This window comes from Gadus chalcogrammus, chromosome 11, assembly GCF_026213295.1.
Source record: "Gadus chalcogrammus isolate NIFS_2021 chromosome 11, NIFS_Gcha_1.0, whole genome shotgun sequence".
Lineage (NCBI taxonomy): Eukaryota > Metazoa > Chordata > Actinopteri > Gadiformes > Gadidae > Gadus > Gadus chalcogrammus.
In genome coordinates this window covers 19005012-19017511 of record NC_079422.1, presented here as the reverse complement: position 1 = coordinate 19017511, position 12500 = coordinate 19005012, and the positions used below count along the sequence as shown (strand labels likewise).

The following is a 12500-nucleotide window of genomic DNA, read 5'->3' as shown; positions in this document are numbered from 1 at the left end:
TCGTCAACAGATGTTGAAGTACAAGTTAAAGGTTTATACTGGTTTGGAAATGATTATTGAGTCAATCATCCAACCCCACCCCTTCCACCAAAGCAGCTATAAAATGATCAATAAACACGGTACAAATCAGATATATATTTATGTATTCATCCTCCCTTTCAGCCTTCTTATTCTAGAGTTGGTTTTTTAACACTCTAGTAACACTACCTCTCTGACAGTCAGCGTTTTGTACGGAGAATGAACAGCGGATCTCTATCTCCAGCTCAGGCTGTGGATGACCCTGCCAAGCCCGGCCGCGCTGGACGGGAGGATAGATCCCCCCCCCCCCCTCCTCCGGATGTGGACGCAGCTTCAAATGATCTTTAAACATGAAGAGCAAACACAGACGCTCCAGGAGTGGAGACCACAGAAAGGAAATGATCCTAACCTCGCTGGCTGACCTACCCATGTCTCTCGGGATGAGATAAGTTCAGATGTACTTTATTACTCCCTACCGCGAAATTAAGGAGTCCCAGGAAACGAAAATATACGAATATAAGGCCTATATAGATTTACGAATATGAATCGATATAGGCCTCCAACACAATATGAGTAGTAGCGACGGAAATGGCCGAAAACAAATGGTGTGCAGAGTCGAGGCTGACATTATTCACCGGGTTATACTACATTAGTGCAACAATCCATTATTGACCGTTATAAATGTGTTCCTAAAGTGCCCAGCATATGCTACATCATTGAAACCACGCATTATTGAGCATTTTACTGCAGTGCTCCACAAGAGTCCATAATAAACTCCACCCTTAACCTGGGGGCTAGGGCACAGAGCCCTCCAGCATTACCTACCACCCAGGAAGAACAGCATCACTGTGACGCGTGTATCAGGATGAACGCTCAGTTCAGCCTGTCACCTGAAGATAATGTAGGCCATCTTAATGTGGACTCACAGTCGTAGTATACTGCTGTCAATCTTTCTGTCTGTCTGTCTGTCTGTCTGTCTGTCTGTCTGTCTGTCTGTCTGTCTGTCTGTCTGTCTGTCTGTCTGTCTGTCTGTCTGTCTGTCTGTCTGTCTGTCTGTCTGTCTGTCTGTCTGTCTGTCTGTCTGTCTGTCTGTCTGTCAGAGGGTGTTCCCTCAATTTAGTCGACAAGCAGAGCATTGCATCGTTAATGGCTCTATGTGTGTGTGCATGTGTGTGTGTGTGTGTCTGTGTGTGTGTGTGTGCTAGTAACAGATAGCAGATGACACTGCAGATACATACACACACACGCACACACAGCCAGAGAAGAGGCTTGACCTCTCGTCCTCCAATAATAAGCCTCAAGGCCTCTCGTCCATCTGTGAGATGTTAGGAAGGAGGAGGATAAATACCACACAGACGGGCCTGAGCCGACGCCAGCCTGCTGGAGCTACTGCGAGATGGACTAATTAGAGGAGAGCCAGAGAGAGAGCCAGAGTGAGAGTGAGAGAGAGAGGGAGAGAGAGACGGAGGGAGAGTCAGAGAGAGAGAGGGAGAGGGAGAGCGAGAGGGAGAGAGAGAGCCAGAGCGAGAGGGAGTGAGAGTCAGAGTCAGAGGGAGAGGGAGAGATAGAGTCAGAGAGAGAGAGAGAGAGGGAAAGGGAGTCAGAGTGAGAGGGAGAGAGTCAGAGTGAGAGTGAGAGAGAGCCAGAGACAGAGCCAGAGTGAGAGGGAGAGAGAATCAGATTGAGAGGGAGAGAGTCAGATTGAGAGGGAGAGAGAGTGAGAGAGAGTGAGAGTGAGAGAGAGAGTCTGAGTGTGAGGGAGAGAGAGAGAGAAAGGGAGAGAGTCAGAGTGAGAGGGAGAGAGAGTGAGAGAGAGTGAGAGTGAGAGAGAGAGTCAGAGTGAGAGGGAGAGAGAGTCAGAGTGAGAGGGAGAAAGTCAGTGAGAAGGAGAGAGAGTCAGAGTGAGGGGGAAAGAGTAAAAGAGAGCGTGGGAGCGACAGGGCAAGTGAGAGAAAGTGAGCGAAAGCGAGTGAGAGAGAGTAAGAGTCAGAGTGAGAGAGATCTAGAGCGATAGTGAGAGCAAGAGCAAGAGAGCAAGAGAGCAAGAGAACGAGAGGGCGAGTTAGAGTGAGCGAGAGTGTACAAAAGTAAGAGAGAGAGATAGAGTGAGCGATAGAGGAAGAGCGAGCACGACAGTGAGAGTAAGAGTTAGAGCAATAGTGAAATAGCGAGTTAGAGTGGGACAGAGCAAGACTGAGAATAAGCGAGAAGGAGTGAGATCGAGGAGATGTCCAGGGAAGGAGACAGAGCGCCGGGGCGGTGCGGAGGAAGTAATCCTGGTATTAAAGCTCACAGGGGTAAGACTGATGAAGGGGGAGAGAGCAGGTGGGCGGGTGAAGAAGGGAGCAAGGGAGATATTTAAGAAAGTTCTAGAGAAGGAGGAGAGACGAGAGAGCGGAAGAGGAACAAGACGAGAAGAGAAGAGAGAGTCATGGATAAAAATGTGTACAGTGTCAAAGCCACGGAGTTAAACACGACAGTTATCTTTATTTCTCTTTCTTTTTGTTGAAGGAAAATTCGCATTCGATTTTCCGAACAATGTCAACATTGTCGTTAGTCTAATCGAAATACATTCAAACATGCTGTATAATTCCTGATTGTAATTTACACAGGCAGGAAGCTTCTGGCACTTCAAATCATCAAGGGCACTACAGGTGCTGAGAAAAAAAGAAAAAGACCACCATTGTATACGCCTTGCCGTGGTTCGTCGGTTGCCATGACAACCGTCGTTCTCCAACGAGGTACTGTGCATCAGCAGTCTGCCCCCTGCCTCCTGATGTTACAACCCTCACCTGCCTCCGGAAATCAACGCATAGCGCTTAAAACAAAAATGCGAAAACTACACGTTACGGTCTTTTAGAAAAGACTGTAATAACTGCCAGGCATCAAAGTCAGTAATCTCAACGCAGCCTTTCCCCTGGTGGGGCTCGGAGTAGAAACATCACGTCAACCTGTCAGAAATATTTTATGGTGCTAAAATAAACCCTGACAGATAGTGTACTGCGGATGAAAAGAGTTCAGTTTAATGTTTGCAGTTTGAAGCCAAGGACCATTGGCTCATGGGCAGGTGTAAACCTTCAGTTAAGTACCGGTTGGGGAAGAGAGAGTTTTGTGTCTATGTGTTTTTCAGTGTGTCTGTTGCATCATTTGTGGTTGTTAGTGTACCTACTGTTTACTGTATATGTGTACATAAATAGAAAAATACTTGTTATTACTTTTGAGCTGCTTGAAAACCAACGCTTTTGTGTGGCTGTTTTATATATTATTTTCGTATGCCTGTTTGCCACAAGCCCTTTCCGAAACCATGAATAAGTCATTCGACACCTCTCTTCAGCAGGCCCCCTTCAACCCAGTCACTTCAACCCTACTAGCTTGGAGTTTCTTGAATGTATCACATGCACACACACACACACACACACACACAAACAATCACACACACACACACACTCACAAATACACACACACACACATAAACAGAGACACTTGTGCAGGCATATGTGGTCAATATGATTATACACACACACAAACACACAAACACACACAGCTGGACCCCGTCCCAAACCGTTGCCCACCCTGTAAACACGTCGTGTCTGTCAGGCCGCCCCCCCCCCCGCCCCGCCCTGAGCCTGACAAGGTGTGTTTTCAGCCAGTCATGCACCATACAGGAAGGGGAAGCTGCACATCCTGTGAGGGAAGGGGCGGAGGGAGCAGCGGCCGACTAAACTGTGTGTGTGCGTGTGTGTGTGTGTGTGTGTGTGTGAGTGTGTGTGTATGTGTGAGTGTGTGAGTGTAATCACATATGTGTGTATGAGCGTTCGTGTGTCTGTGCTTGTGCGTGAGAGAGAGGGTAATCACATTGACCACATACGCCTCTATGAGTGTTTGTGTGTGTACGTGTGTGTGTGCATGTGTGTGTGTGTGTGTGTGTGTGTGTGTGTGTGTGTGTGTGCATGCGTGTATGTGTGTGTGTGTGTGTGGTCCCATTGACCACATATGCCTATATGAGTTTGTGTGTTTGTGTGTGCGTGTGCGTGCGTATGTATGTGTACATTTGTGCACGTGTGTGTGGGTGTGTACCCAGAGCAGAGCACCCCCCCTGTGTGTTCTGTACTCCAGTGTTGTGGTGCCGGGTCACTCCCTGTTCCTGGTGTTGACACATCGTGCTCAGGTTCGGGGGCTCAGGGCCACAGCAGGGGGTCCGACATGGAAACCCACGTCTGGCCCAGTTTCTCCCCATGACATCTTTAAGCACAGCATGCAATAATCAGTACTACGGAGAGGAGTGTGAGGTGTGTACGATATCACGAATCGCTTCAGCTGTTTTCTTTTACTGCGCTTTGCAGCACTATAACTTTCCGATAGCAATGGACAGCAGTAGCTCAGGAGGTAGAGCGGGTCGGCTGGTAACCGGAAGGTTGCTGGTTCGATCCCCGGCCCCACCTAGCTGGGTGTCGAGGTGTCCCTGAGCTACGCGCCTCCCCCTAGCTGCTCTGGGCAGAGAGGTGGGACGTCCCCTGTCTGTATAAGCCATAGATAAGGAGCCATGATGGTACCCCACCTTGACTCCTGAGGAGACTCGACTTCCTTACCTCCTTTCCTTGAAGCAAGTCAAAGTAATCAGCCAAACAGCTTACTAAATGTAGAGATATACTTAATAGTCCAGCCAGTGTAAAAACTAAAGCAACCATTGTTGAATTCCCACCAGCCGTGCTTTAAACATGCAGCTGTGTGAGATCGTTTTATATTTTCTATCACATTGTTTTTTTCTTTCTTTCTTTCTTCCCGGTTCAATTGACCGTCGCAATACCAAGAAAACACAGAGTCCCAGGAATAAGACGTTGCACGTGCATCCTGCAGCCCTGCCGTTAAGAGCCCTCCACGTCCGCTCCCGGGGCTCTGGGAGTCAGCCACAGGAAAGATGTGTTTTGCCGCTCTGCTCCAGAGGAAGCTCCGACCGGCGGAGCCTCCGAAGCCAAAGCTATCTCTGTTTAGACAACATGGCCGCCGCAGCAGCAGCACCAGGGTGTGGTGTGGGGGGGGGGGACTGTTTGACCCGGGTCCACGCCCATGTTCCGGGCAGCGCTCCGGGCCTTAGTGGCTCGGCCGCTGGGCCCACTGACAGACCACACAAGAACAACAATCACATGCAGGATGGGGCAACACATCCGTCTGGGACTAGGAGAAATAAACATGTGTTTGATGGTGGAGAGACAGACGGAGAGAGAGAGAGAGAGAGAGAGAGAGAGAGAGAGAGAGAGAGAGAGAGAGAGAGAGAGAGAGAGAGAGAGAGAGAGAGAGAGTTGGATAGTGAGATAGAGATAGAGATATGTATGGCGGGAGATCAAGAGAGAGCTAAAGAGATTGATAAACAGGGAAATAGTGTGAGAGAGAGATAGAGAGACAGATGGATGGATAGAGGGAGACAGACAGAAAGAAAGAAATAAATAAGCTCAAAAAACAAAAAGCTATCAAAACAAACGAGGGTCAGCCAGGGCAGCCAGTCCACCCGCCGCCCAGGTCTGCTTCCCCGCCTCCACCCCCCCCTGCCCAGCACTGCTGTGCCCCGCGGGCTGCGGACCACGGCGGGCTGCACACCACCACAGCCAGGCACAGCGCACTGCTTCAGGGCAAGTCACATGACGGGGACTGAGATGATGAGGGCTGACAGGACAGAGCAGCAGGAGGAGGAGGAGGAGGAGGAGGAGGAGGAGGAGGAGGAGAGGGCTATGGGGTGTCTCACGGGAACGGAGAGAACATACTTTATGGAGTCCGGAGGAGAAGAGAACAAAAGGAGAATGGGTGTTTGGCGGGGGTCAGTGCACGCGGGTGTGGAGATAAAGCCAGCATCTATTCCCTTTGTTTTAGCCTCTTACCACCCGTGTGACAACACAAGCTTATATATGTGTGCGTGTGAGTGTGTGTGTGTGTGTGTGTGTGTGTTTGTGTGCATGCCTGGGTGTTCATCTCATAGAGGAGGCATGTCCTACCATGCACGCCACACGCATTATGTATGTATGTATGCATTTATGTGTGTATGTATGTATGCATTCACATACAGTATGTATGTATGTATATGTGTGGGTGTGTCTGTGTATGTGTACGTGTATATGTACACACACGCACACACATCACATGCGTGTGTGTGTGCGTTTGTGTGTGCGTGCGCGTGTGTGTGTGCGTATGTCTGTCCTAAAGGAGGCGGTCCTACCATGCAGTTCATGGCGAAGTGGTTGTGCTGTGTCTGCAGCTCCACGGCGTGCTGGTTGTTCCTGCCGATCTCCGTGTAGCTGGTCAGGAAGAGGCCCTTGTTGTGCATGATCCAGTCAAACATCTGGGGGGGAGACATGGGAAGAACCAATGAGAATAGAGCAAAGACCGAACAAAAGATACATCTTTCATATGGGCATAGTGCTAAGCATCGTGGAGCATCTCGTCCTAGCTATCTTTGTCGTATACGGGGATAACACAGCGATTGTGAGTGCTTGGCGACTTACACTTACAGTTTCTACGAACATCCTTACTGTACGGACCGCAATATATTGTTGTTTCTCTTTCTTCTGAAAAATGTATTTATTGTAAGTCGCTTCGGATAAAAGTGTCCGCTAAATACCCTAAAAGTAAATGTCGATATGTAATTAGGTGTGTTGCTGTGAACTCGACTTGACGCCTGGTTACCAGCTGAACTCACATGCCAGCACTTCTGCACCCCTATAGACACGAAGCACTCTCAAGCTATTTCATTTAACTTAAAGTGTCTTGCCTGTTATGCTACTATAAGTTTATGCTTAGATATTATGGCAGCCGCTGCACCCCTAACCGTCGCTGGAACGAGGAATCCCTCTTTCCGCCTTCCTGGCCAAGGTTTCTTCCTTGAGCGTTAAAGGTTCTTTATGGGTATAGGGTTAGAGGGTTGTCATAAAGCCCCATGAGGCTGTAACTGTGTTTTGAGGGTTATACACATAAAATGCACTCGGCTTGATTGATTCGGTCGGTGAGATCTCCAAAAAAGAAAAGGAAGCTAGAAGAAAAACAGGGATTGTTTCAAAAGTTGGACGTCAAAATATGAATGCTTCAGATGTGTAGCTTTTGGCTTTCGTCGCCTCACATTCCACTCACAAGATGTGACATCAGATAGAGTAAAACATGGCGGCTGTGTTTCCCTCGACTGATGTTTTAGGAGGGAGACGTGTTATTGTCCCTAATGAGTAAGAGAAAGACATCTAGATCATGTCAGCTGTGTGTGTGTCTGTGTGTGTCTATGTGAGTGAGTGTGTCTGTATGACTGTGTGTGTGTGTGTGTGTGTGTGTGTGTGTGTGTGTGTGTGTGTGTGTGTGTGTGTGTGTGTGTGTGTGTGTCTGCATGAATGAGTGTATGTGTGTGTGTGTGTGTGTGTGTCTGTATCTTTGTGTCTGTGTATCTATGTGATTGTTTTTGTGTGTTTGTGTATGTGTCTGTGTGTGTCTACGTGAGTATTTGTGTGAGGATGTGTATGTTTGTGTGTGTGTGCCTGTGTGTGTCTGTGTGTGTGTTTATGTATGAGTGTCTGCTACCCAGCTTGCAAGGCTCTTCCCGGAATGCACACAGAATCCCCATAAGCATGCACCTACACACACACACACACACACACACACACACACACACACACACACACACACACACACACACACACACACACACACACACACACACACACACACACACACACACACACACACACACACACATCTGGGTTTTAAATGAAAAATGCATTAAATAAAAATAAAAGAGAGCTCTGTCAGGGGTAGAAATAACTACTTGCATATGTTCCTCAGTAACAGAGCGGCTATAATCTGGCCTGCATGGGATCAAAGCCCATCTTGGGATCAAATAATTGTCATATTTTAAAATGCTGGCCATAATCTGGTATGCATTTATGCCAATGCAAATGCAATGTAAACAGCTTAGCCATTTGCATTTTCCACATCTTCCACTTTATATAAAAAGTTTGGTCCATGTAGAATGACAATACTGCTATAACAGAATACTTATTGTCATATATGGTACAGAATCACAATATATCTGTACCATTTCGTTGTCTAAAATAGTATCGTTCACTAGAAACTATGGGCTGAGGCATTGCACATTTCCGATGCAAAATAACACACAGAATTGCAACACATTCATCCCTATAAATACACCTGTTATGTCCTTTAAATGGGCGGCAGCAGAAAGTTGCAATTTTCGAACAGCAGCCAGCGAGAGCCCATGGAGTTTGGTTAGGGTTAGGGTTAGCGGTAGGGTTTTGGTTAGGGTTAGGGTTAGGGATACGTTTAGCGGTTAGGGTTGGGTTTTCATATTTTATTTTGGATTTTGAGAATCCATTACTTTTGAGGCCCTGGCACACGGTTCGCTGACTCCTTTGGGGACATTTTATTCCGTTTATCTGATATATTTCTATACCGGTCTATATAAAGGATAAGGGGAAAAAGGAAAACATGGGAGCGGTGCCCCTGGGGATGGGGTCGGGGTCGGAATCAGGGGTCAGGGGTCAGGCTCGGACCCACCTTCTCGGCGTCCTGCTCAAACAGACGGAGCTGGAAGCACTGGTCCAGCTTCAGCTTCCTCATGTGCCAGAGCTGCTGCAGGTGCTGCCGCGTGCCGTGCAGCTTCTCCAGCACGCCCGTCACGCTGCCGGCCAGGTGGTGGGCGTCGGCGTGCCTCTGGTACACCTCCACCCCCCCGCCGTGGTGAGGCGGGTGGTGCTGCTGGAGGAGGTGGTGGTAGTCGTTGGCGTCGCCGCTCGCTCCGCCTCCTCCTCCTCCTCCTCCTCCTCCTCCTCCTCCTCCTCCTCCTCCTCGGTTACCATAGCTACCGTCTCCGGCGCAGACCACACCGCCGCCGCCGCCAGCAGTGGTACTGGCGGTGAGGGTCTGCAGCCTCTGCAGCAGCCTCTTCCCCTGGGCGTCCAGCTCCTCCACGGAGGCTTTGGTGGCCCGCTTCTTGAGCCCCGCGTGGTCCTCCATCAGCCGGCGGGCCCCCTCCAGGTCCCGGGGCAGGTCCCGCTGGGAGAGGGTCTCCTGGAGCTCCTCCAGGCGCGACAGGGCGCGGGCCGCGTCGCCCGCGAACGTCTCGAAGGACAGCCGCACCTGCGAGGGGACGGAGAGGACGGCGAGCGTGACACACGGGAGGTGATAGGGTCGACGATTGCGGCTCAGTAGGTCGCTGATCGGAGTGTTAAAGGATTTGAACAGTGGCCTATATGGGATGAAGCGATAAAACACAGTCTGAAAGGTACTGATAAGAAACGGTACAGCTGCGTACTATTTACAAAAGAGCTTTACAAGCACTTGCCAGCATAGCAGAAAACGGCCTTCTATTATTAGACACGACACCAAACTATTTTCTTGGACCTAGTCGTCGCACAACTTGTGTTGTTGGTGCTATTCGTGATCCGCGGCAAAAAGCTAAACTAGGCTGAACTTACAGAGAAAGAGTAACCAACCCACCTCAATCCAGTCCTCATGGTTGTACTCCAGGCTGCCCTCAAAGTCAGCTGTCAGCTGGGAGGGGTCCACTATCTTGTTCAGGCCCTCTAAGGACACCATCACCGTCTGGAAACAGCAGGCAGTGGAGGTCAGGGCCCAGAGGTAGGAGTCAAGGGAGGAGGGGGGGTGGGAGAGAGAGAGAGCAAGGATGAATGGAGATGAGAGAGCGAGAGGAGGGAGAGAGAGAGAGAGAGAGAGAAAGAAAGAGAGAGGTCAGAGAGAGAGACAGAGACAGAAAGACAGAGAGACAGAGAGAGAGAGACAGAGAGAGAAATAATGAATGAGAGTGAATAAGAGATAGAGAAAGGGATAGATAGCAAAGGAAATGGAGAAGGGAGGACATTCTTAAATCGGTATTGTGTTTCAAAAGAATGTTATAAAACCACTGAAACTTCTCAGCTTTGTCTAAATATTCCACATAGCTGGTCGTGTTGAGCTTGGATTACTGAAGGAATGTGCCGAGCCACAGCTCTCAAACACCCACATACACACACACACATGCACACGCACACACACACACACACAAACACACACATGCACACACCTACACACAAGCCACCGTCAGGATCTCAGTGCTCCAAAAAAAAAAGAGAAAAGAAAACATTCCTGAAGCATCTATGTTATCATTGCAGAAAGTCCAAATGCTAGGGCCTTAGGACACATCCACAACAGGAAACTGAGAGGGTCAAAGTTCACTCCAGCACAGGGATGAAAAAAAAAGTGTGTAGGGAAATAATTAGATGCAGAGCCAATTCATCATCCGGTCATTTGTTTTAATCCACAAAACACACTCTAATAGTTTCTAAAGAGAGAACATTCAACGACCTTCTAGATAAGTCGATTATCCATAGCTGTGGTTAAAGGAAAGAAGGTTTCCATGTCCTGCATCTCAGATTCATGAATAGCCATGAGAGCTGATTAGCTTAATTGAGCAGCTAGGCTAAGTATGTGTGTTTAACGGGGCCACATTTATGAATACACAACAAAAACATGTCATTAATAGGAAATCCAGAATTCCATAGAGCCATATTATTATGTTATTATGTGCACCTTATCATGTTCGAAACAATTAAAACTATTTACTTTCCGATAAAAAACTCCTATGAAGCAATCGTTCTGGTCCGAAACCAGTTCCCTACCGCTGAGACAGAGCGCTCTGCCCGCGTCCTATATACTCGGTTTCCATAGTAACTGGGTCAGAGCTAAATATACCAGCAACGATTGCCCACACGGGACGGAGCAGTCACCGAGCTTCTGTCCAATAATAGCCAATAAATAGAACAACGAAATGAACCGCAACTCAAAATATCAACAGGAGAAGTGAAGTAAAGTAAAGTTTGGGATTGGTCACCTTCCGTCCAAACATGCAAGAGTTCATCCCCTGTTTGCTGTAATTGTGACACCAAAACAGTAGTGAACACTCTACTCTTAAGAAGGACTTTAAGAGGTACCGAGAACAATGCTGAAGTAATGCCTCTATTGTAGTCCACTTCATTGTAAAGCGTGCATGTTGCAGAACAACATCCTACAAATGACAAAGATCTTTTCGTCATCATTAATATGAGAACTAAACAAAGCAAAGTCGGCCGATACCGAGACAAGGACCATGACGAAAAACACACAACGCAGAAGGACCATGCAAACACAACACTTTACAACACAAACAATACAACAACGTTGAGCACGACCACCAACCTCAAACTCAAACTTGGAGCTGCCGAAGTTGGTCCTCTGCTTCTGCCAGAAGTTGTCGGGCTTGATGATGAGGGCGACGTGGATACAGGAGGGGAAGGACTCCTGCAGGATCTTCAGCAGGGGCTTGATGCTGTCCCACTTGGAGCCGCGCATGTCCACGATGACCGTGAAGCCATGTCTCGCCACATCCTCGCTGGGAGGGAGGACAGGAGGGTAAGGGAGACAAACAAGGGGTTAGAGGTTCTGTCGGTACGAGTCGGGAGTTGTAAAGAGATAGAGAGATCAGGGCAGGGAGGAAGAGAATGAGGTTTGAAACTAAACAACTGAAACAGAAACGCCCCCCCTCCATTCGCTACTCCCTCCCTCCCTCCCTCCCACCCTGGGTTTCTTGGCCATTGTGAAGTGTCGCGTTTCACGCTGAGGTGATTGACAGGCAAAGGGGGTTTGCGAACAAATCGGAGACATGATGCCCTTATTGGTCAGAAATTAGCCAGAAGCGGACTCAAATCTTAACTGTATCACTCAATTCGGAAGAGATTAGGATTATCGGAAAAAAAAGAGAGATGAAAATCCGGTCACAAAAGATGTTTGTCTGTTTCATTTAGACTTTAGTGAGGAAACAAGGTCAGATACCTTTGCTGTTTACAACCACGACTGAGCCAAAATAAATGATAGTACACTCAAAGTAGAGTCAGAGTTACGCCCAACTATCCAAAATGAACTGAAATTACCTTCAGTAAGAGATTTTACAAAGATTGAAGAAATTAGTAAAAAACAACAATATACTTTCAAATAAAAACATGTTTTCTAAGTCTCTTCAGCTGGTTCCTCTTAGGCAAAGAGGGAGGGAGAGAGAGAGAAATAAAGAGAGGGTTAAAAAAAGAAGGAAAGAAAGAAAGAAAGAGAGAGAACGAGAGAGAGAGAGAGAGAGCGAGAGAGAGAGAGAGAGAGAGAGAGAAAGAGGCAGAGAGAGGCAGAGAGCGAGAGAGTGAGACAAAGTCAACTGCTATATCGAACCGTTTAAAATTTCCACCGTTGCTTACCGGTACTAGCGGCCCTATACGAGTCCTTAAAAGGTGGTCTCCGAGCGTTTAAAGAGCTCAATGTGGATGTGTGTCTGGCGAGGGGGAGAGACACACAGACACAGGGCCCTCCTGCACTAACTCACGCTGACCTCAGGCTACCAACACGGCACGGCAGCCAGACGGAGAGAGAAAACCAGGAGAGAGAGAGACAGAGAGAGAGAGAGAGAGAGAGAGAGA

The 12500-nt window shown here is 48.2% G+C and overlaps 1 protein-coding gene across 1 annotated transcript in view; it reads right to left on the bottom strand.

The window, feature by feature from the left end:
• Nucleotides 1–12500, bottom strand: part of triob (trio Rho guanine nucleotide exchange factor b) — a 133567-nt gene that overhangs the window by 76485 nt on the left and 44582 nt on the right. The window contains exons 5-9 of the mRNA XM_056602816.1: nt 11239–11431; nt 9505–9609; nt 8854–9144; nt 8563–8811; nt 6227–6349 (exon numbers count right to left, since the gene is read on the bottom strand). Coding sequence (XP_056458791.1) covers nt 6227–6349; nt 8563–8811; nt 8854–9144; nt 9505–9609; nt 11239–11431 — 961 coding nt within the window. The remainder of the gene's footprint in view (nt 1–6226; nt 6350–8562; nt 8812–8853; nt 9145–9504; nt 9610–11238; nt 11432–12500) is intronic.